The sequence below is a fragment of the Erythrolamprus reginae genome, chromosome 4 (genome assembly GCF_031021105.1).
Source record: "Erythrolamprus reginae isolate rEryReg1 chromosome 4, rEryReg1.hap1, whole genome shotgun sequence".
NCBI classification, from domain to species: Eukaryota; Metazoa; Chordata; class Lepidosauria; order Squamata; family Dipsadidae; genus Erythrolamprus; species Erythrolamprus reginae.
The window spans coordinates 54716253-54741642 of NC_091953.1; the positions used below are offsets into that span (position 1 = coordinate 54716253).

A 25390-nucleotide genomic window follows, 5' to 3' on the forward strand; every position below is an offset into this window, starting at 1 on the left:
AAATAAAGCAGATAATTGGTAAATGACTCAAGAAAAACTATCTAGAATGCAAAAGTACTTGAATTTATGTTGGAAATAAATAAGGGTTATATTATCATGTATTTTGGACTTGTAAAAAAGCCAAAAAATTGTGGTTTAAATACATTTAAAGACACAAGGATTTTTAAAGACTGAACATTCAACTGAAAATAGAATGTTTCTTGCTGTATTTAATGGACAATCAATTAGAAAAGACACATTGAAGATTATTTTTATATATGATTACTTCTGGAAGATTATTATGTGCTCAAAAATGAAAAGATTCTGAAATGCACCCATTGTAGGATTGGTTGGTGAGTATGATTGAGCTAGCAGAGATGGCAAATTAAGTTATTTGATTAGCAAAAGATCGATGAGGACATTTATTAGTAACTGAAAACCCCTTATGGACTTTTTGCTGAAAAAAGAATAAAAGGAATTTGTGATTTATGAGTTTGAAGATTAAAAAGGATAAATTCTGGAAAGAAGGAAATTATGATATAACGAGAGAGAGAGAGAGGGAGAGAGAGAGAGAATAAAATGTATATATTATACTGTCAAGAAGATTGGATGACATTACTTAAGAATCCTTTCTTTTCCTTTCTTTTTTTATTTATATCTTTTTATATACAATATTTCTTTTCTCCTTTCTTATCACACTGCTTTATTCTTCCTTAATTCTCAGTCTCAGTCTTTAGTGATAAAAATGGAGTGTTGTATTAAAGATATATATATATAAATCTTCATCTGTCCATTCACCACCACCACCACCAAATATAACATTCAGCTAAAAGACTATAATATTTGGGGTAAATTTAATATTTTTCTTCTATTGAAAGCACCATTGTTGCATAGCTATTTTTTATTTGCTTTCATTCAATCATGTCTGATTCTTGGAGACAGCCTGCACAAGTTCCTGCAGTTTTCTTTCAAGGTTTTCAGAGGTCATTTGACATTGCCTCCTTCCTAGGGTTCAAAGAAAGTGACTAGCTCAAGGTGAACCTACTGGCTTTATACTAAAGGCAGGACTAGAGTTCATGGTCTTCTGGTGACTATGTTGATGCCTTAACCACTGTACCAAACTGGCTCTTGCCTGAGACTTAGTGCATTTAAATTCTACATCTACTGCATTTGTATCATTTTTTTCAACTTCTCAGTAAGTCTTCATCATCAGCAAATAAAGAAAATTGAATATTCCCAGTTACATATAATAAGATTTTTCAAATTGAATTAAGTTCTTTAATATTATTTATTTAAAGACACTTGTCAGATTAACAGTATCATAGTGAAGAGCCTCAAATGAATTTATCTTTGTCCTATAATAATACTAGTAAATTCTTTCAATCTAAATGAATTATTCTCTCATCATTGAGCATTTTTGTGCGTTTTTAAAAATAATATTTAATAACTAAGCAAAATGGTAAAAAACTGGTCTTATTGTTTTTATTTACATTTAAATCAAACATTATTATTAAAAATTATTATTACGTGATCTCTTGCCATCTTTTCTGTAATCCATTGACTAGCAACTGCACTGGCAATACATTTTAGAATAATCACTCTACCTCTTATAAAATCTTGGTCTTCAATTGGATCACATTTATTTTATTATTTCTTTTTCTAGTCATTTAAAATTGTTGTTTTCATTATGAATTAGAAATATCTGAGAAACAAAATAAATTTGGGTAAAATATTCAATTCTTCCAAACCAAGGCAAATTAATTTTACTGGAAATATCTGGTGTTATATTTTTCCAGCTCATACATTACCATTTTTAAATAAATACTTATTGATTTCCATCAAATAATCCCTTTAGTGCAGTAGTGGATTCTAAAACCCATTGCTACCTGTTCGTGCATACATTCACATGCACGACATTTCTGCACATGCACAGAAGCATCCCAAATTGGTAGGTTGTGGCTCCCACCATTGCCTCTACCAATTCGCAGAACCAGGCAAAACTGGGAGCAACCCACCATTGCTTTGGTAGAATATGATGCAGAGCTGTATGAGGGAGAATATCTGTTCCAAGGATGAAGACATAACATAGCTTTGAATCTCTGGAATATAGAAAAATGGTTAAGGGTAATCCATCCTACCAGCTTACAGCAGATATCTAATAGTTATGCATACTAAGTACCCTAGTCTGGAAGATTTCAGTCCATATGTGAATAGCAATAAATAAACTATCCTGAAGTAGCTCCTTATATCATTTTTGATTCCTTGTGCCTGAAAATTCCGAACCTTTTTTTTTTTTTTGGGGGGGGGGAGAATAATGGTAATTAGTGTTACTCGATACTAGTTGTTATTGCCAACTCTCATGTCAACATTTGGAGATTGTTTTCATTTTTGTTCTGATACCTTGAAACAAAACTATATTTCTTAATATTCCATTAATGGGCCTAAGGAGTCTAGTTGAGTAATTACAAACATAATATTGTCGCCATACGATTTCAATTTATATTCTTCAGTTGCTAGTCTAATATCAGTAAATAAAAAAGGAGAAATGGCAACATTGTCCTTTTTAATATTTGTTACATGTTTAATAAGAAGACACTTAATAAGAAATTTCTGAAGAAAGGACTCCTGTTGAATTATTAATTGTACATCACCTAGACCAGTGATAGCAAATCTTTTTTTTTCTTTGGGTGCTGAAAGAGTGTGCGTGCATGCTATTGCACATGTGCAAGTGCCCATACCCATAATTCAATGCCTAAAGAACGCAAAAACAGCTTTCCTCAACCTCTTGGAGGCACTCTGGAAGTTGGAAATTGCCTGTTTTTCAACTTCTGGTGGGCCCAGTAGGCTCGTATTTTGCCCTCCCCAGGCTCCAAAGGCTTCCCTGGAGCCAAGAGAAAGTAAAAACAGCCTTCCCATACCTCAGAGGTTCTCTGGAAGCCAAAACAACATCCCAGAGCCTCTGTGTATATGAATAAGACTAGTCAAATTTTCAATTTCTTTTAGGGGGAAAAAGATGCATCTTATACTCCCAAAAATATAGTATTTATTTATTTGTTTAATTTATATTTATTTATTATTTATTTATTTATTTATTTATTTATTTATTGGATTTGTATGCCGCCCCTCTCCAGAGACTCGGGGCGGCTAACAGCGACAATAAAACAGTGTACAATAGTAATTTGGTATTGATGATTAAAAATCAATTAATATAAAAACCAAACATACATACATACATACCATGCATAGAATTGTAAAGGCCTAGGGGGAAAGAGGATCTCAATTCCCCCATGCCTGGCGGCAGAGGTGGGTTTTAAGTTGTTTACGAAAGGCAAGGAGGGTGGGGGCAGTTCTAATCTCTGGGGGGAGTTGGTTCCAGAGGGCCGGGGCCGCCACAGAGAAGGCTCTTCCCCTGGGTTCCGCCAGGCAACATTGCTTAGTTGACGGGACCCGGAGAAGATCCACTCTGTGGGACCTAACTGGTCGCTGGGATTCGTGCAGCAGAAGGCGGTCCCTGAGGTAATCTGGTCCGGTGCCATGAAGGGCTTTATAGGTCATAACCAACACTTTGAATTGTGACCGGAAACTGATCGGCAACCAATGCAGATTGCGGAGTGTTGGTGTAACATAGGCATATTTGGGAAAGCCCATGATTGCTCTCGCAGCTGCATTCTGCACGATCTGAAGTTTCCGAACATTTTTCAAAGGTAGCCCCATGTAGAGAGCGTTACAGTAGTCAAGCCTCGAGGTGATGAGGGCATGAGTGACCGTGAGCAGTGACTCCCGGTCCAAGTAGGGTCGCAACTGGTGCACCAGGCGAACCTGGGCAAACGTCCCCCTCGCCACAGCTGAAAGATGTTTCTCTAATGTGAGCTGTGGATCGAGGAGGACGCCCAAGTTGCGAACCTTCTCTGAGGGGGCCAGTGATTCTCCCCCCAGGGTAATGGACGGACAGATGGAGTTGTCCTTGGGAGGTAAGATCCACAGCCACTCCGTCTTGTCTGGGTTGAGTTTGAGCTTGTTGACACTCATCCAGGCCCTAACATCCTCCAGGCACCGGCCCATCATATTGCTATCTATTCACCCATAACAACTCAAGGCGGCTAACAGAATAAAAGACTATATTTTAAACAATAAAAACTAACTAAAAGAATCAAATAAATTATTATAGTACAATATAACAAAATCACTCCCCACCTCGGCGATAGCAGACCTCATGAGCCATTTCATGGGCTCCATACCATTCTGATTTTCCCAGGCCTTCTATTAGAAAGAGGTCTTCAGTGGCTTTTGGAAGAGTATTAGAGTGGAGGGTGACATTTTAATCTCTAGGGAAATGATATTCCAGGGAGAGGGAACCACCACAGAAAAGGTCCTATTCTGAGTTCCACCAGGTGTATCTCCTTTGGGGATGGGACTCACAACATTCTTTTCTGCCCTGCTTTGATGGGTCAGGTAGATGTGACTGGCAAGAGATGGTCCCAAGCCATGATTGCAGAAAAAGCAATTTATTTATTTATTTGTTTATTAATTTATTTATTTAGTTCTATTTGTATGCCACCCAACTCCCTAAGGACTCTGGGCGGCTCACAACAAAGAAAAACAAGAAATACAGTATTAATATATTTAGACACCTAAAAAAGAGAAACCATTTAAAAACAATTTAAAACCTACAATAAGACCATAGGTATAGCCAGATCTTGATGATGTATCACCTAACCAATGGCCCCAGACCTACTGGAAAACCCAGGTCTTTACAGCTTTCCAGAAGGCCAATAGGGTGGTGGCAGTACAGATCTCAAGAGGTAGCTGGTTCCAGAAAATTGGAGCCACCACAAAGAAGGCTCTCCCCTGTCACCTTGCCAGCTAACACTGTTTAGCTGAAGGGACCTGGAGAAGGCCAACCCTGTAGGCTCTTATCTGTTGCTGGGAGGTATGTGGAGAAGGCAGTCCCGAAAATATTCTGGCCCTAAGCCAATTGCAACCAGCCTACATTCCACTGAGGACCTATATACTGCACAAGTTAGAAAGGGGGCTGAGAAAATATCTACAGACCCCTCATATCTTGGACATAAACTGTTTCAACTCCTCCTTTCAGGATGCTTCTACAGGACTTTGCACACCAAAACAACTAGAAAAGACATTTTCCCCCTTCATGCTAGCACTCTGCTGAATACCTAATTCATATTCCTAGTATATTTACCCATGTAATATTGTTGTATTCTGATCATCACTCTCATTGTTTCTACTACCTTCTCATATTGTTGTTGTTGTTGTTGTTGTTGTTATTATTATTATTTATTTTATATGTAAACCAAGAGCTTTTGCACTGGAGACAAATTCCTTGTCTTTCTAATCACACATGATTAAATGAAGCATTGCAAAATATAGCAGCTTATAAAAACAATTTATTTTGTGAATATTAGTCCTGATAAGCAGCTATACCAATAATCCATTCATTCATAAATTCGTTACATATCAAAGCTCAGCAATTGCATGGAATTTCAAGGCATTTTTTGAGTGCAGAGTATGATAAGAATTTATGGTATCAGAATATTCAGTGAAAATAATGGCATCCAGTGAAGGCACAAATAAAATCTATGGAGAGAGACAAATGTAGTTGGCTTTAAAAAAAAAAAAGTAATGATTTCTGTCAGTGGACATATATAAAATACTCAAAACATCCAACAGTAAACCTAAGATGCTAATGAAAATGTTGGCACAATTCTTAAGGATTATAAATATTGCAAAATACTAAAATAAAATCAAATAAAAATTCAGTCACAGCTGTTTTGATTCCTTCCTTCCTTCCTTCCTTCCTTCTTTCCTTCTCTTCTCTTCTTTTCTCTTTGCTTCCCTGTCTCTGTCCATTTCTTTCTTTCTTTCTTTCTTCCTTTCTTTCTTTCTTTCTCTCTCTCTCTCTCTGTCTCTCTCTTTCTTTGTTTCTTTCTTTTGCAGGTTGGCTTGCTTTATTTCTAATCTTCAACTAATGGAGAGATTCTGTCACAACCGGAATATGGGAGAATCAAGTGCAGCGTGGTGTGGCTTCAACACAACCAGTAATACTGGAAAGAAGAGCCTTCATGGCTGGCCTGTCTCTGGGTCACACCATCCCCACCCTGCCGGTGTGGGACACAGCAACCATCCTCAGCAAAATGGAAGTGCTAGAGTTTTTCCCTCTGGAGATCCTATTTTTCTACATCTTTCAACATCTTAAAGGTACTATTGCCAGCTTTCTTAATGAATTACTTGCCTTCTTCAAGTATATAGTATATCTTACAACGATGGTTTTCTCAGATTTAATACAAATAGGTCTATCTGTCTGTTACCTGGCTATCTATAATCTAAAGTAACCGTTTAGCATGAATCAACTCAAACAACCTTGATGCAATATTTGTATACCTCCATCAATTGTAATATTTATATACCTCCATCAATTGATGCAATATTTATATACAGTGGTACCTCATCTTACGAATGCCTCTTCTAACGAACTTTTCAAGATACGAACCCGGTGTTTAAGATTTTTTTTTGCCTCTTCTTCCGAACTATTTTCATCTTACAAACCCAAGCCGCTGCTGCTGGCATGAAGGGGTTTCTTTCCCCCCCCCCTTTTTTGAAGAAAGAAAAGGGAGGGGTGGCTTGGAGGGGGAAAGACTTTGCATTAACAAAAATAGGAGAACAGCCTGCTTGTAGGCACTGAAAGGGTGTCTTTTGAAGAAAGAAAAGGGAGGGGCGGCTTGGAGGGGGAAAGATTTTGCAGAGAACAGCCACAGGCACTGAAAGAGTGTCTTTTGAAGAAAGAAAAGGGAGGGGCGCCCCCTTGCCTTTCTTCCTTCCCACTCACCCTTTAGCCTAGCCTTGCTTCTTCCACCCTCCCCCTTTAGCTGCTCCTCCCTGCCCTCTGTTCGCCTCCCTTCTAAAGTTTGGGATTTTCCTGAAGGATTTGCACTCATTATTTGCTTTTACATTGATTCCTATGGGAAACATTGTTTCATCTTATGAACTTTTCACTTTACGAACCTCCTCCTGGAACCAATTAAGTTCGTATCATGAGGTACCACTGTACCTCCATCAATTGTACATGTACCAGCCTAATGTACTAAATTAGTTTTTAAATCTGTTAGCTCTGCCCTAATGTGCTAGTTCCTGATACCTAGCCATTTGCATAATTTCTGTACATCAAATCAAAAGATCTATAGATCTACCTTCATATTTCCTTGAACTAATATAGTAGGGTTTTTAACAATTGTACTCATCGTTTCTGTGATTCCTGTCTGAACGATTCCTGTTCAGACTTACTGGTTGATGGCAAGTAATTCAGGAAAAACAAGAAATTGAGTATATAGGTTTAAAAAAAGATGCAGTGTGTGTGATTTGTTTATCTATCTTTATCACATTTGTATAGCCATCCATTTTATAGAATTATTCTGCAGGTACACAAAAGGAACTTTTTTTTGTAACTAAACAAATATTGGAATTCAAACATTCACATTCAGCAACAATCAGCTTACCAATAATCAGCACAGCAATATCTAGGTTAGAAAAATACCACTATTCTACACTACTGCTATGTTGTATTCTTTATTGTATCAATTATAGTTGGTGGCATCCAGGTTACATATATAACAAGTATACTGTGCATACACAACATGCCTTTGAGTACAGTTCAACTCGTTGTGCCTCATGTGAATGTCCCTATAGTTTTCTTGATGATGACATGGAAATTGTTTTCCACTGACTTCTGGAATGGATATTTCCTTCCAATTTATCAAACTACCTACAATTATGCCATTCTTTTGTAGGCTTTCATTAAAGCATTAATCAGGCCTGACCTTGCTTAAATTGAGGACAGACAAAATAAGCCTTATGCTGTCATCCTCTAATACCTTTCTTTAAAGATCTGAAGCATTCGAACCAAAATGTAGGTGAAGCCATAGACATTGAGTTTATTTAATCAACTCCATGAACAGTATTATTTGAACATGAGACAAATTTTGTTTCCCCAAAAATGCCGCCTAAGCATTAATATATCTTAGGAATTAGGCTAGAAGCCAATAATCCCAATTAGTTCAATTTACTAGGTGTTGTTATTTTTTTGTGTATCACTGAAAACATAATTGAAAAATAGCAATGTATGCACAAGGAATGTGGTGGCTCAATGACTAAGATGTTGAGCTTGTCAATCAGAAAGTCGGCAGTTCAGCGGTTTGAATTCCTAGTGCTGCCTAACTGGGTGAGTTCTCGGTACTTGTCCTAGCTTCTGCCAACCTAGCAGCATGAAAGCACATAAAAATGCAAGTAAATAATAGGTGGGAAGCTAACAGTGCTCTTTGCGCCTTCAGCATTGAGTCATGCTGGCTACATGATCATGGAAATATCTTTGCTGAAGTGATGGCTCTTCGGCTTAGAAATGGAGATGAGCACTGCCCTTAGCACCAGAAAACTTTTGCAGTGGATCCTTTACCTTTACTTTTAATGTAAATGTACTTTAATTTTTTTAAAAAAAAATGTAATGTATTTTTAATGGTTACAGCATTTTATATGGTACCCTGAAAAGAATAATCATGGCCGTGCCAACCCAGAACTATATTGTGTATCTTGCAGGTACTACATATAAACACAGAATAATTTGAAAAGTACTTATCTGCATGTCAAAGGAAGTGCAAAAAAGTTAAAGAAATGAATTATGCCATTGAAATGGGATCATACATAGATCAGGTAAATATTAAAAATGCAATCTGAAAGAAAATAATAAATCTAGTTCAAGAGGGAAAACTATGTTGACATTTTTATGGAATACAATGACCAGGTTGCAAACAAACAAGTTTACTAATTCAAGAATTGACCATGAAAGAATAACACATTTTCTACTATCTAAAAATAGCATACAAATCTAATAAATTTATTATTATTATTATTATTATTATTATTATTATTATTATTATTATTATTATTTCCATGTTTTCAGATATTTCTCAATCAATTGGTTCTGAGATTGTATATTATCTTGAATCTGATAATCTGTTGACAAGCATAACTAATGGCTATGGATAAAGCTAGGAACTGAGAATTATCTAAAATATTTTGGTGAGCAATTTGGAAAAAAGGTACATATTCTGCTTCAATCTGCCCATCTCGCTCATTTAACTAGCTACTTCTGAAATTTCTTCTAGTCTTCTAGTCTTAGTAAAATCAACAATATGGAAATGAAGGAATGCAGAAAAAGAAAGAACATTATTTTAAATTCTATTTTCACAGGGCAATATAAATTGCATGAAGTGTTTAAATTTAGGTGAAACATTAGAAGTTACTCAGATGAGTAAATGGATGTAGCATTAAAATTACAATAAATGATTGCAATGATAGGTTGTATAATAATACAAGCATTTTAACAAAGTATATTACATAAGTATATTACAAAGTATTACATAAGTAATGACAACATCATTTTGATTCTTTTTGATATGCCACCTTGACTCATTATTACCATTACAGTCATTATGGAAAATCATGTGTTAAAACAGTTACAATTGCCCATAAATGACTCTAATGCTAATGATGTTATTTGGGATTATTACAGGGTTCAACTTCAGGATTTTATGTAATACTGGAAGATTTCACAAAACACAGCATATAGAGATTTTAATATTATTGATTATAATTATTCAATCCAGGCACACATTCATACTCAAAGAATATGCTACTATAGTGGTCATGTAATGAATGGGGTCTTGAAGAAGACAAAGCACTTAGGAGATGGTTTTATGCCTGATGTGGTTATCAAAAGTCCCATATTAAAATAAGAGAGCAACAATTCTCCATATACAACACCTAAACCATCCTTTCCTTCACATTTCTTGATTTTGCTTGCTCTGGCTAAATTATAAGACTTTCTGCTTGGTCATCATATTGATTCCATGGACCTTATTTCAACTGATATCAGCATTCTTTCCATTTGGGGTTATTCTCAGTCACTTTTCTTAGTTCTGATTTTGTCCTATAGTACCACTTTTGTTCTTTACAACATAATCAATATCAGGAAATACAAATAATAATCAATTCTAGATTTGAAATTATTGGAACATATACATTGTATTTTTCTCTTATATAAAAGTGAGAGCAATAGTCAACAATTTTTAGCTAAATCCATGCCTATATTAGTTGCCTTGAGTTAAAGGAGGTTTTAATTTAAAAAAGTGAAGAAGTAGTTTTAGCCTTTTTCTAATGTGAATATTGACATTTTCCTTATAAATAAATCTGAGCACTTCATTTTTCTTTCTGATAATGAATTAACTTAATCTCAATAACATTTTATTTTATCTAGCCAATTATACATTGAAAAGAAAAATATAAGTCAAACCAATATTTATTCTTACATTTTGTCATGACTCTTGATTGAATGACTGGTGGAAATTGTTATTGTTTTAAAGAAAATATAATATGTTGGTATACAGGGTATACCAAAAACATTATATTCTTGATTTATGAAATTATATATTGAAATATTTTCTGCATCTTTGTCTTTGGCTGAATAATATTAGTTTATCCCAGTTCAAGCAATCTATTTATTCTTTACCACAGATCTTGCTTAATCAAATCAAATATTTGTTTTATTTTCATTATGTTTTATTTTCATTATGTAATTATTTTATTTTTCATGGCTTTGCTCCTATTGCCTAACAAATAAATAAACATACCCTAGAAAGTAATTTTGTTTTCCTTTTCATATAATATAAATTTACAAAGTTAGTATTTTCATTATGCTTCAGATCAATGAACAACAGATAGTCCCTATTTCTTTCAATAAGAATCACAAACACTATCAGTTGATAAAGTTTTTGTCAGTTTCTAGCAATTGGGATGGACAGATAATTGAACATTATGTTGAACATTGACTAAATTAGAGAGTCTGTTGGTTATAGTGTTTAAGGCATTTGACTTCAAACTAGGAAAACATGAATTCACATCCTATCACAGTTATGAAGCCATTCCAGTGACCTTGGGTGATGGGTCAGTCATTCTTTCTGCATCCTTGAAAGAAGGCAATGGCAAACCACTTCAAAAATGTTGCCAAGAAAACTGGAGGGCCTTAGTAACAATGAGTTATCACTGACTCAAAGTTATATACACACATACTGAGAGAGAATGAAAGACAAAAACACATGGTGCATTAAAATGACATCTCAATAGTACCAATACTCTTAGTACACACATTGTTCACAAATATTCCAAAAATTATTCCCAAGGACTGATTTCTATTTAACATTACAGGAAGTCAGTTTTTGGAAGCATATTCCATACTCATCGTTTAGAACAGAATCAAATAAAATTCTTTTTGGGTCGTGGGATTGAATATACAGTACAAGGAATTTGTCATTGTTACATATACTCTCAGTTTACATGTAGATCTAAGCAAAACAAAACAAAAAACCTATCTATAAGTTTTCCTCAATTATTAATATAATTCAGTTCTATTGGAAATCATGGTAAAGGTTGAATGAAATATTTTGACTCCCCCCCCCCCCCCATTATACTATGTACCAAAATTTTTACTACCACACTGTGGCCGTGGCTTATACAGAACACCCTGCATTTTCTTTCAACATCTTTCACAATGCAAATTGGGTGCTCTGGGGTGGAGCTCCATTTTCGCTACCCCACTACGTTCCCCCACGTCTGGGCAGTAGCCCACCCCTGAGAGCAGACATGTCAGACTTGCGGCCTGTTGCCATATGCATCACAAGGCCACACCCACCCATTTTAGCAAAGGGGGAAAAACCACAATACATCATATGATAACAACATGACATGAGTTTGACACCCCTGGTGTAGAGGGAGGAAGAGAGATAACTCTTAAATGTTGTTCAAAGATTATCCTAATTACAATGGCGTTTTTTCCCTGCTTTTTCTAAGGGTAGGACATAAGATAGCCATTGGATTGGATTACCAAAGGATGGTTAGTAATTAAATATTAGCTAAACATTTTTGAAGGTGCAAATTATAAGAAATGAAATGAATACTGGGTGGCAGGGAACTATAATGAATTGATAGTTCAAACCATCTCTGGACTGCCATCTGCTGGGAATGCTTTACTTCTGGATTCTTTGCACAAAAAAGAAAGAAAGAAAGAAAGAAAGAAAGAAAGAAAAAGGAAGGAAGGAAGGAAGAAAGAAAGAAAAAGAAAGGAAGGAAGAAAGAAAAAAAGAAAGAAAAAGAAAGGAAGAAAGAAAGAAAGAAAGAGAAAGAAAGAAAGAAAGAAAGAAAGAAAGAAAGAAAGAAAGAAGACTGGTCTATCTGTTCTAGAAACCTCTCTCCAACTCTATGATTTATGTGGTTTTTGGACATACTTAGCATCAAAGAGATTATGCTACTTCAATGAAACCATGTGAAAGCAGGCAAACTAAAAGAGGCAGTATATTGATTGAAATACTGAATTGGGATTTAGAGGATCCAGATTTTATTTTTATCGAGCACAAATTTCAGTGGTAACTGCTGTGAGGTGAAGTATCTGAGATTTATTTGCAATGATAAAATGAAGAGAGTGTGTGAGAGAGATATCAATCTATATAGTGATTTTAACTTTTTCTATAAAAGCGGACACACAATAAATAATGTGATGTGACGATCACTGGAGTTGATTGTCATCTAACCTACTTCATTTCAATCCTATCGACAAGGTTTCTGATTTCAAATTGTAGGATTATTTTGGGGTGTCTGATGATCACTTCCTTTATGTGCATGTTCTTTGATTTCAAGTAGCATTTCCGACCTGTTTCCTTCCCCATCTCTTTCCCCTCCAGCCATTTTGTTTTCTCCTAATTATTCTATCATCCCAACAGAGTGGGAGAAAGTGGGGGGAGGGATATTGGAATGCAGTATTTTACATCTGGAAAGATTCAGCCTCTGGCACCATCATGAAATCTCATCTCGATCCCTGCTCCACCCCATCTCCTGGATCATTTAAACGGTAGACTACTTTTCTACTATAAACTCCAGCACAAGCCTGCAGTTCTTTAACATCTGCCAGATACTTTCCAAGCACCTCTGTCAACCTGACTGCTGTGTATACACGCAATCTCAATGCATGTCCCCACAATCTGTATTTGCATTGATGCGTTTGCTTGCAGCTCCTGTGAACTTCTATCTTCTTCTCTTGTTCCTGGTTTTTCCTCCTCCCCCCTCCCCCCCCCACACTTTTGGCACTGGATTCTGATCCCTTCGGAGGAACCGGGGCTTCCTCTCAGTTCCACGTCGAGCTCAAAAGCGAGAGGAAAAAAGCCAAAGCTCCCTCCCTTTTCTATTCCTGAATAATCCGTTTCAAGCGAGAAGAGAGGGTTGTAGCCTACAAGCTGGAAAAAAAGATACGGAACACCCTTAAGCAACAACAACGCCGCCGTCGCCAGAAGCTTTCGGGGGGGCAAAGAGGCGGAAGAATCAGTCTCCTTTCTTCCCATTTCTTCTCAGCTCTTGCCATTTGCAAAGGCTGGTCCAGCTCTTTCTAAAAAACGTGCATCTGCGCTCGCGGAGGGATACTTTGCATCCTTTCATGTGTGTAGCGGGTCTGTTTTTTTGCCTCTGCTACTGGCACCGTTGCCTGCCCGCCTGCCTGATATAGCCAAGCGGCGAGAGGCGCTTGCCGTCAGTCGGTGAGCGGCGCTGCTCGGCTTCCCGGGCTGGGGTTGATGTGAGTGTATATGGCTTTGCGCGCGGGCGCGCGCGCGCGCTTGATTGAAGGGTAGACTTGCACGCGAAGAGGAGACGCAGGAGCAGGCAAAGCGGCGGCAAAGTAAGCCTCAAAAGAGCTGGCTTTTCCTAGGCTCAGCACCCTCGCTTTAACTTGGGAACTGTCCACCAGTGTGAGCTTCTGAAAAAATGAACCTGCCGGCGTTCTACCTGTTCGGATTGTTTCTCAGTAGCGGGCAAGGTAGGAGTGCCGTGTCTTCTAATCGTGGGTTATTTACCGTCCAAAGCTCTCCTCCGCCCCCCCTCCATCGTTATAATGCAAATCAAAGATTAGCATCTCTCACCTCTTTGCCACCCCCAGCAAATTAAGGGTTGAAACCATTTTTGCCCTCACACCAATTTGTTTCTGAAATCTATTTCTCTGAGAAGCTGTTGTGTGTGTGTGTGTGTGTGTGTGTGTGTGTGTGTGTGTTATATATTTGTGTCGAATATATATAAATATATAATTTATATATAAATATATAAAAAAGAAAGAAAAAAAGAGGAAGAAAATGTTAATTCCAGTTTATTGGAGGTTTTCTTTTCCAGTCTTCTTATATGGACAATGACTGTCCTTGCTTCTTCACAGCAGATTTTTTTTTTAAAAAAAATGCCTTACAAAGCATGCGTCTCTAGGTGTTTTTTTAATGTATTAATGAAAGTTATTTCTTGTTTCAAAATATTTAAAGGGCAGGTTAGTTGTAATGAGGGAGAAATTTTAGAATTCTGCTATGTGCAAAAATCAATCACCGTCCTTTTGTGCCTCTGTAAAGGAAGCTTTCTTCAGAATTTCCTGTTATTTTTCTGAGGTGTTTTGTTGGGTATATCTGTACATATACAGTATATATAGGTATGTACACAGCAGTTTTATTGCAAGGCAGAGCATAACACACACACAGCCATACTTGACAGTTGCAAGGAAGTAATACTTAAAAGAACAAGGATTGCATTTATATTCCACTGGATTTAAAAAAAACATTCTATGCATTTTCCAGCATAGTTTTTCTTTTAATTAGGCAGATAATTATTTGCTGGTGTTTCCTAGGTTATATTTATATTCCATTAGTTTTGATTAGAGGAAGGAAGTGCTGAAGTGTGTTGGTATGAGACACTAACAGAACCTCTTTGCACAAATGAATTGCAGTGCTTTGAACAGTTCAGACAAGTTTGTGATAGGGCAAAGACTGGATTAAATCACTAAAAGAATTTATTTTGTCTATTCTTTGGAAGATTTAATGAATTTCTTCACAACATATTTATGCTGAAGTTTATATTCCTTAAGAAACGGACCCAAAGGAAGTGGGGGAGGGAAGGGGTACATATATAGTGCCTTTGTGCAATATATTTCTAATGTGCTCTTTTTAGTGAGTTCATCTGTCCAGCAGGGGGTGATAGAGTTCCATTGAAATATAGCATTTGTTAATTCTACTCTTTCTGGGCAAGTTGTTTTACACTGACAAGAGTATGAGTCTGTCTTTTATCATTCCTGAAGCACAGCTTGACATTCTGAATTGGGCTTCTTCAATTCTCATCTTCCCATCTCTCCCCCCCCCCCGCAATACTTCAGAAACTGACTTCAGACAAAGATATGCAAATTAGATGAACAAGCCATTTTCCTCCAAGGCTTCTCTTCCATCACACATATATTAGAAATTACTCGCCACAGTCTGGGGGGGAAATGCCTTTGCAAACTGTTGCACATTGCTAAACTAAATGTCCATTCAAAATAATCATATAAATCATGGGATGAAATTGTTTCCATCTGAAGTAGTGATGTAACAAACTGATTATATTATCTCTAAAGCAACTAAAATGTATAGCCCTAATAATGTTCAATGGACCTGTATTTAAGGGAAGAAAACAGACTTTGCAAGTTATTTTATTTTTCCCTCTTGAGTTTATAATATGGCTTTGTTTTGGGTTTTCCCCCCAAAATATTTTTTTAGATTCAACAACAAATATATCATGCAATGCTTTTTTCAAATACCATGCATAGGTGTAATGATATTCATCAGTATTTTCTGAGCATTCACAGTGATTTATGTAGGATGCCTAGACCTTTATAGTTTCAGCAGAAGAACTAGATCATATATCTTTGGTCAAGAGCTGTCCTTCAGGTTGGATTGGATTTTGTATTGTGACAGTATGGAATGAAGAGGCTCCAAGAGAAGATGTACGCTGTTCATTTCTTAAGGTCCTTTCAGTGCACTGCTTTGTGCAGTTCTTGTATTCATCATTTATACAGCAATCATGCTGCATAAACTTGCCCTTGGCAATTGGGATCATTTGCCAAATAGGTAATTCACCCTTGACTTGTAGATCCTGGTAGAATATATTATTGCTGGCCTGTATATGAAATAACCTTCTTAAATTTGCCTTTGTTCAGAGCAATCTATATGGTACGTGCTTAAATGCTTTTCTACTGTAAGGCTTAGTAGAGCATCTAATTGTCTAACATAGATAATTAAAATGTTGGCAGTACAAATTGTAGATTTAACAATATTTTCTTGACTACCTGAAGCCTAACAGTAAAGAGAGAGAAACACAGTTTATTTACACAAATCATAAGCATCCTGATAACATGAGGTTAGAAAGAACAAAGCTACACAAATTTGGGGAAATTTAATAATAGAAAACTATTTTAAATAATGCAAAACCATTTCTACACCTTTATCTAAAACAGAATGCTTTCTTTGTCAATATTTTGAAAGCAATGGGAGCATATGGGAGGCACAAATAAAATAAGCAGTAATCACTGGGGTCATTTGCTTTCGATATATAAATTGCCAAGGTCCAGGTTTTATGTTGGCAATATAGTTGCTGTGGATTTTATGAAGCATGGTGAAAGCTTATTTTTTCAGACAATTTGTAAAGTTAGCCTAGCAGAAGGATAATGTATTTCTTTTTAAGCAGTCATGATATTTTGAGCTTAGGAACTGGGTTTTCAAAATGACCAAGTTGAAAATTGACAAACTTAAATGCTCCATGATATCATAATTAGATAAGGAAGACAATGTTATTATCCTTAATTTTAATCAGATAAGTTAAAGAAAAGTTACTTTAATGGAAGCTGCCTGATAAAATACATTCAAAAATATTTTTTAAAGCAGGACTTTTTGTTCATTCTGAATTTAGATTTTTGATTAAGAGTATAAAAGTATTTAATTAACTCTTTGTTTATCATCTCAAATATTTGGCAAAATATATATTTAGAATGGAAAATGATTAGGTTGTAATCTTACATATAATTGCTAACAATAAATCCACTGACTAAGGGATTATAATTCAATATATATTTTGAACTAATTGCTCCATCCATCCATCCATCCATCCATCCATCCATCCATCTATCTATCTATCTAGTTAATTTATAGAGAAGATTTAAGATTGTATCTAAATTTTAAGATTATATTTTCTATTTATCATGCTTTTTACAATTGAAAGAGTACATAGAATAGAATGGAATTCTTTATAGGCCAAGTATGGTTGGACACACAAGGGATTTGTCATTGGTGCATATGTTCTTAGTGTACATAAAAGAAAATATACATTTATCAAGTATAATGAGTCACAACACTTAATGATTGATATAGGTACAAATAAGCAATCAGGAAACTAAAATAATATATAATAATTTCTATACTGTTATAAAATATAAACATAATGTGGATGTAGTCTGTTAGATCTTGTTGTGCGCTGTATGTTATTGAGGTAAACTTTTTTCCTGTTATATCAATTTCTACATGAATACCTAAATGTTTTCAAGAAATCAATAACATATCTTCAAAAGAGGCTCAGTGAATGGCAAACTCTAGTGGATAGAATTGAATGGAAATAATTGAATGTTACTTGGAACAATATTTGGAAAAGAATGTTATTGCATGTTTCCAGCATATCTTTATTTTTAAAAAAATATTATTAATTAGTATGATTTTTTTGTTCAATTCATTCAACATCTTAAAAATTATATTTATAAATCAGGGGGTCAAAATGTAGGTATTTTTGATAGGAATCTGTGGAAAGATCATAAAAAGTTTTTACTCAAGTAAAGTCTAACTCTATAAAGGCACTATAAAGACGTTTTTTCCCATGATTTCTTAAATTATTATTTCATTGTCTAATTGTCTTCCACCCAAATACTAGTCAAGTCCAAGCCTGCTTTACCTGTCTGAGATCAGCCAAAATCATTTTTTAAGTCATCACAGACAGAATAATTCATACTGACTGCAAAATCCTAGTTTACAAGGAATGGAGAAAAGATGTCTGGGCTTATCCAATAAGATGTTGTAAATGTCACTTTTGCTTTCAAAAACTTTGTCTGAAACAAAAGTATAAGAAGTTGGAAGATGACCTGGGAAAGGACAAAGGAGGAAGAACCTCTGGAAAAAGAAGAAAGCAAGATGGTTGAAAAGATGGAAACTAGAAACAGCCAATATTTAGTTATTGGTAATTGGTTTCTCACTTAAACTGAAAGTGTAGCAACATTAGATTTGGAGTATGCTTTATTCATTCTGATACTTAGAAATATTTGTTAATTATATGGATGCATTTCCTTCTTATGCTCTTCATTATTTTAAGCTTGTTGAGCTCAGTTCCCACTGTTAAATCTGTGCCCCATTTTTCCCATAGCATTAAATGCAAAAGTGATATTTGACACTGTTAGTATATTTATCAGTGATAAATATTTCATTCTACCATCTGTAATTATTTGGGCTATTGTTTCTTTATCTTTTTAATAAAACCCATATTCAAACAAGAAGGTTGATGATTTTATTTTTATATTGACATAAAAAGTTAGAACTACTGTGCTATAGATACATTTTTAAATACTGTATATTATGGTTCAGAGTTTATATTGGATAATTGGATGGCTAGTAGTAGTAGTAGTAGTAGTAGTAGTAGTAGTAGTAGCAGCAGCAGTAGCAGCAGTAACAGTAGCAGCAGCAGCAGCAGCATTTTTAGCTATGTAGTAAGTATATTGATCAACAGGAAAGAACTTCCTACTGTAACTCTCTAAGCCAGGGATGTCAAACTCATGTCATCACACCAACATCATGTAATACCTCTGGATTCCCCCCCCCCTTTGAAAAATTGGACCAACATGTGAATAAATCTGTTCCAATATTTCAGGGGTTGCCACAAAGAAGAAGGAGTCAACCTATTCTCCAAAGTATCTGAGGGTAGAACAAGAAGCAATGGGTGGAAACTAAACAAGGAGAGAAGCAACTTAGAACTAAGGAAAAATTTCCTGACAGTTGGAACAATTAATCGATGGAACAGCTAGCCTCCAGAAGTTGTGAATGCTCCAACACTGGAAGTTTTTAAGATGATGTTGGATAACCATCTGTCTGAAGTAATGTAGGGTTTGACTAGAAGACCTCCAATGTCCCTTCCAACTCTGTTGTTGTAGTATTATTTTTATTTTTATTTTTATTGTTATTGTTATTATTATTATATCATATGGTACACCCATATCTAACACTTTATTCAAATATTGTGTATTAGCACTTTATAACAAAAACTTTATTGAGAAGAAAAATCAAAACCATGGTATCACTGTTGGCAGCAGCTAGAGCTTCCAGGTGCACAGCTGTGGTAGGAAAATCCAGGATGCATGCACAGCTGCATGCCCTTGATGTGCCCCTGCATGAGATTCAGTTTCTGAGCATGCACAGCAAGCTAAATCTCATGCAAGGATGCGCACGAGAGCAAGATTTTGGAAATTTTGCCAATTTTTTGCTTTTGTACATGTGCAAAAGCAAAAAAATATAGTGAAAATAGCTGAAATCTCATTGTTGCATATCCTTACATGAAATTTGGCTTGCTGCGCATGCGCAGAAGACAAATCTTGCACCGATGGGTGCGTGCATGACCAATGGACCTGCATGGACCTGCAACGGCCTCCAAGGGAGCTCTGGTAGTAGGTAAGAAGAGCAGCCCTTCACTGCATGGTATCCTTCTGCAATGGCTGGAGGGTTTGTGAGCGGGAGGCACCATATTACGGTGCTTCTTCTCCTACCTGTCTGGTCACTCACATATTTTATATGATGTTACCTTTATTGTTGTGAGCAGTCCTGAGTCCTCAGGGATTGAGCGGCATATAAGTTAAACAAACAAACTAACTAACTAACTAAAATAAAATAGTAATACATAAATAATTCAAAATCCTACTTGTCTGAGCAGACTGACAGGAGAGTTTAGAATAGCAGCAAATATAAACTTATGCATAGGCAAAATACCGTATTGATTATCTCACAAAACTGCATCAGATAAAGAAAAAGAGAAGGAATATATTCCAATAATTCTAAATCCAAGATTTAAAGGGCTTGGGGGATGAATTAAAAACATGTGTACCTAGATGTTTGTGTACGTGTGTGTGTAAGAGAGAGAAGGGGGGAGGGAGGGAGAGAGATTGCTGGGTAAAACTTTTGTTGTTAAGTTAAAAGGTCAGGGAGGTGCAAACACCTTATAGAATATATTGTAAGACAAAGAAATATCCCTGCAAGAGGTAGATAGGCAAGGTGGAAAATGGAAAAAAGTCACAAGCGGTTTCCAGGAGAAACAGAAAAATGAAACATTTGGTGAGAGCAATAACTATCATGGTGTGTATACTGATATTTGAATATAAGGAAGATGCAAAATCAGATCCAATAAATTTCCAGAGAGAAGAGAAAAGCCATTTTTGAATGGGAAGGTTGTTGATATAGATTAATGTATGGATAATTGCTTTGAACACTATAAGAGCATAATAGAGCAATAAAATTGTGGTGCTAACCATCAAGACAAGATAAACAACATCTACCTACTGTTCAAAAAAGAGAATTAAATATCACAACACATCCTGACCAACACCCAGATAAGCAGATATCAACACCAAGCAATAAACAATATCCTGATTAAGGAACTACCAACTCAGGAAATAGCAATCTAATCAAGGAACCCCCAAGAACATTCCCACCAACATTTGTGTGCCAAGCCACTTGTATTTAAACAGAGCAAGCCCCACTCCCATCTAGCACTGATGATATTACTTATTTGGATAATAAAACATATGCAAGAAAACAAGAAAGGTCAGAAAACACTAAGCATCTCAAAGAATGTAAATAGAATTAAAATCCATTTTGTCCCCCCCCCCCCCCCCAAGAAAGAAAGAATTCCTATATTATTAGGAATCAATCTGGAGAGAGGAACTGACGGTTCTCCAAATATAAAGAATATATTCTTCAATAATATTCTGTGAGTTTTAATTCACAGGCAATCCAGCCAACAGAGCCACTGATGAAGAATGTTAGAACATAATCTGAATAGTCACCAATTTTTTTACCTATGCAATGGTTCCTTAATCTCCAATTATTATAATATTTAAAATGCAGGGTTTTTTGTGATCTTTGTTTATATTAAATAAATGTTATCTCTTATCTCCCTCCCATATTTACAGTAAGATGAAAAGTTTATAAGCATTAAAGAAAAGATATGAAATGAAATAGTAATTCATTTCTGAGAATGTCAGTCTTTCATAATCTGAATTTGTTGACATCAGAAATAATGTATAGCATTTTAGAAAACAGAAATTTGCACAGAAATGCAAGCTTTATGCCTTAGGCTATGGTTTTATATTACCATTCAAATCAGTATTCAAATCATGTTGCCAGCTATTCAAGCATTTGGGTTGAGTAATTGTATATTAAATGGCTTTGTGCCATTTATGGCATTTCTAAGCTTTGATTCCAACAATTGCTAAGCGCTTGAATGGATCATTCCATAGATTTACATTTGATATTTATGGCTATTTCACCTCATAAATTTTGAGTGCATATGGGATTATTACAAAATGTTGTTGTTGATTTTTAAACCTTATTTTTAAAACAAGAATACTTATTCTTGTTATATCTCAATTCTAAATAGAATTAGATACTAAATTCTATATATTTCTTAATGATAAATGTAACTTTCTAAACTTGTATTTTCATTAATACATTTAAATTTAATCATAGTATTTTTCTACCCATTTTCAAATATATGGAATTTTATTTTTGCACCTTTACATTACTATATGCCTGTTGCCTAAAAACATGGATTTATCTTCACACATCAAATTTGGCCCCATCCCAATCTGTTCTCAGAGAGTTAACTTTCTTTTGTTTCATTTCATGAACTTCCATTCATGAAATTGTGAAAGTCTCTAATGAATGACCATGAATCACTATAATTATTAGGCATTTAACATCACAGGTAATTAAATGATATTTTAATGTTACTTATATGTCTTTATATTGTGTTCAGTCTTTACATAGATTTACTATAGTTTTGATCCAAGGAAGTTAGGGATTTTGATGTGTTTTATATGCATACTTAAATGTCTGCACAGCTTGGGTTTTGTTTGTTTGTTTTTTTGTCATTGATGCAGTCTTTGTATCTAAAAAAGTAATAAAATATCATCAGTTAAGTGAATTTTTTTTACATCCATGTGTATAAAACAGAATGTCTTCAGCAGTTTATGGCTATAAGGAAAAGATATTTAACATTGAAAAGCCATCTTACTATTTTTTTGTTCTTGTTCTTGTCAAACTTCACTTGATCCAGAAGTGGATCTAGAAATCTTGTAAGGAAAGATTCCAGAACAGAGCTGTTTTAGTAAAGTTCAAAAGAGCTCTTAATGTGAACTAAACAAACAAACAAACAAACAAATAAATAGATAAATAAAGTAAATAAAACAGGAACTATAAATTATAAAAGTCATTTCATACAAGTAATCTTATCCAAGTTTCAAATCCTGTCTTTTTGTTCCTTCTTGGGATCATAACATTCTGAGGATAATTATTTGCTTTGACAGGAATGATGATATAATGATGTGCATTGTTATTCTAATGGACCCAGTCTGGTTTTGCATTCTGTGATTCCTGGCTTGTCCTAATCCTCCCAGTTTCAATTTTGGTTAGCCAAACCAAACCAAACCAAACCAAACCAAACCAAATGTTCAATAGTTATAGAAAAAGCTATGCATACTATTTAATACTGAAGTCTGATCATTTATTTTATAAAAGCTTTATGAAGTCTTCTTTTTTGTTGAGTCATTGGAGCTATATAACTGAGTTGCTCATATCAAGTTAACCTTGAAACATCAGATAGATAAAAACAAAACAAAACATACTTTTGATTTCACTAGATTATGATCTACCAGGCTAAAAACATTTCAGTCACTGGTGTAATCACCATATGATCAACATTGTCTCCCTGTGAGTTAATTTAATTTTTGTTGTTCATATTTTGAAGTATAAACTAATCTAAGTTAATATCTGCTACATGATCCTTTATTTGATACAATATAAACTGAGCAGATTACAAGTTAGTCTATTGGATAACTTTCATATTCATTTGTAGAAGTGCAACAGCAAAGTGTTAGAAGACACTGCTTGTATCCTGCTTGTTGTCCTACTTTTTCAAAAATAAGATTATTTCCCATACCAAATTGAAATTAATAGGTATTTTATGAAGATGAAAGCCAACTGAAATTACCAGTTTGGAGCAGTTTGGCAATTTATTCATTTATGTCCTTTTGATAATTATTGATTTCAGTTGACTGATGAAGTTTGTCCATTGTGTTTGAAGAGGACCTTGAAATCTAATGGGTTATGGGCTGTCCACAATGTGTCTGCAGGTGGCTGGTAAGGCCTATATGGGCATGAAATGTTCTGCCACATATTGGAAAGACCTGTGTGGGTACCATTGTTGCAGCATTTGCAGCCCTGGCTTTGCACAGTGCTCACTTCTCTTCTACTATGAATGTTCTTCTGACCTCAGATGTGTGGCAGCCTTGGTGGATTAGCACGCACCATACCATGTTGGTCGATCTTCTGCCAGGGTTTCTCAGCAGGTGGTGTCGATATCGAAGGACTTGAAGGAGGCTTTCAATGTGTCTTTGTATCGCTTCCTTTGTCCCCCATGCGATTGCTCTCTTTTAGACAGCTCAACATAGAGGAGCTGTTTAGGGATGCGATGGTCTGGCACCTAGCAACATAGCCTGCCCAGTGTGTCTGGGCTTTCATCAGCAGAGTGGAAATTTCAGTTGAGTATTTCTGCCTATAGCAGCTGTAGTGTGAGTATATACTTAATAAGTACATAAACAACATTTAATAAGAACATTAGGCCAGAACTAAGGGCAGGTTTAAATCTCTCCTAAATCACAAAGCTTACTAAATGATAACTTGAAGCAATCACTGTTGTTTCAAGGTTATTGAGAAATAAAATATGGAAGGAATAGGAATAATAAAAGAAAGTGCCTGATATAATTGTCATAAATAAAGAACATGAATATAATACATGTAGCTTAATACATGGTTAGATATATGTAACAACAGACAGACAGACAGACAGACAGACTTGGAGGTGGACTTGGACTTAGACTTATACATTCCTTTACAGCGCTTTCACAGGGCCTCATTTTACCTACCTCGGAAGGCTGTGTCAACCTTATTATTGCTTATTGCATCTAATAATATTATAAAGTCTACCTGAAATATTCTGGTATAAATTACCAGAATACTTTAAAAGCAGAATTGTTTGTGGATCAAACACGTGAAAATGACATGGGCTAGGAATACACTAATTTGTATTTTCTTTATTTTGAAGATGCACTGTAATTTCCCTATACTGTAGAGTCACATTTTGACTATTTGGAATTTTATTTATTTGTATCTTGAAATCTTGCATTTATTTTGAAACAATTAAAAAAATATTATTTAAAAAAAATGCAGAATTAATTTTGGTTTTGCATTTACCAGTATACTGTCTATTATTTATTTATATACTGTAGTAAATAATTTATGCACTGTAGTAAATAAATTCTTTTTTATTTACTGGGGTTCTTTTCAGCCCCCAGGGAAGTAACTGGAAAAGAGCTTTTCTAATTTAAAAAAAAAATCTTTGTTGTCATGTTGCTGCTGTGTATTGCTGATTAGAATGTTAAGTAGTTGAATTGTACATATCCCTTTTAGTGATAGAGGAATAGTTGCCAAACTTATGTCAACAATTAACTTTGGAGGATTTTTATACAGAAAATGCAACCAGTTAAGATAACTTTCTTTTGTTAAAAAAGTATTATTATTATTTTTTAACTCTGAGGAATATGTAAGTTGTGTCAAATTTTCAAGCAATATACACCCGTTTCTAGAGTATTTTTAAAGGACATTTTATAAATCATTAGAATCCGAGGTAGTTGAGCTATAAAACTGTGGTGTTCTCAAGTGCAGAGAGCATGATTATTTCAAACTTTGTGGTTTAAATATTACATCATCTCATATTCTAGAGCAGTGTTTTTCAACCAGTGTGCTGTGGCACACTAGTGTGCCGTGAGACATGGTCAGGTGTGCCACGAAGCTCAGAGAGAGAAAGAAAACAAGAGAGAGAGAGAGAGAGAAAGAAAGAGAAAGAAAGCAAGAGAGAGAGAGAGAAAGAGAGGGAGGGAAGGAGAGAGAGAGAGAAAGACATAGAGGGAGGGAGAGAGAAAGAGAGCAAAAAAGAGAGGAAGGAAGGAAGAGAAAGAAAGAGGGATGGAGAGAGAGAGAGAAAGAGGAAGGAAGGGAGAGAAAGAGGGAGAGAGAAATAGAGTGAAAGGGAGGAAGAGAGAGAAATGTTTTGTCCAAACTTTTTTTAGCCCCCCCCCCGGCCCCACTCAATGTGCCCCAGGGTT

The 25390-nt window shown here is 35.4% G+C and overlaps 1 protein-coding gene across 1 annotated transcript in view; it reads left to right on the forward strand.

The window, feature by feature from the left end:
• The first annotated feature begins 13701 nt into the window (after positions 1-13701).
• NCAM2 (neural cell adhesion molecule 2) overlaps positions 13702-25390 on the forward strand; it is a 237640-nt gene continuing 225951 nt past the window's right edge. The window contains exon 1 of the mRNA XM_070751764.1: positions 13702-13903. Within this exon, the coding sequence (XP_070607865.1) occupies positions 13852-13903 (52 nt within the window). The 5' untranslated portion in view covers positions 13702-13851. The remainder of the gene's footprint in view (positions 13904-25390) is intronic.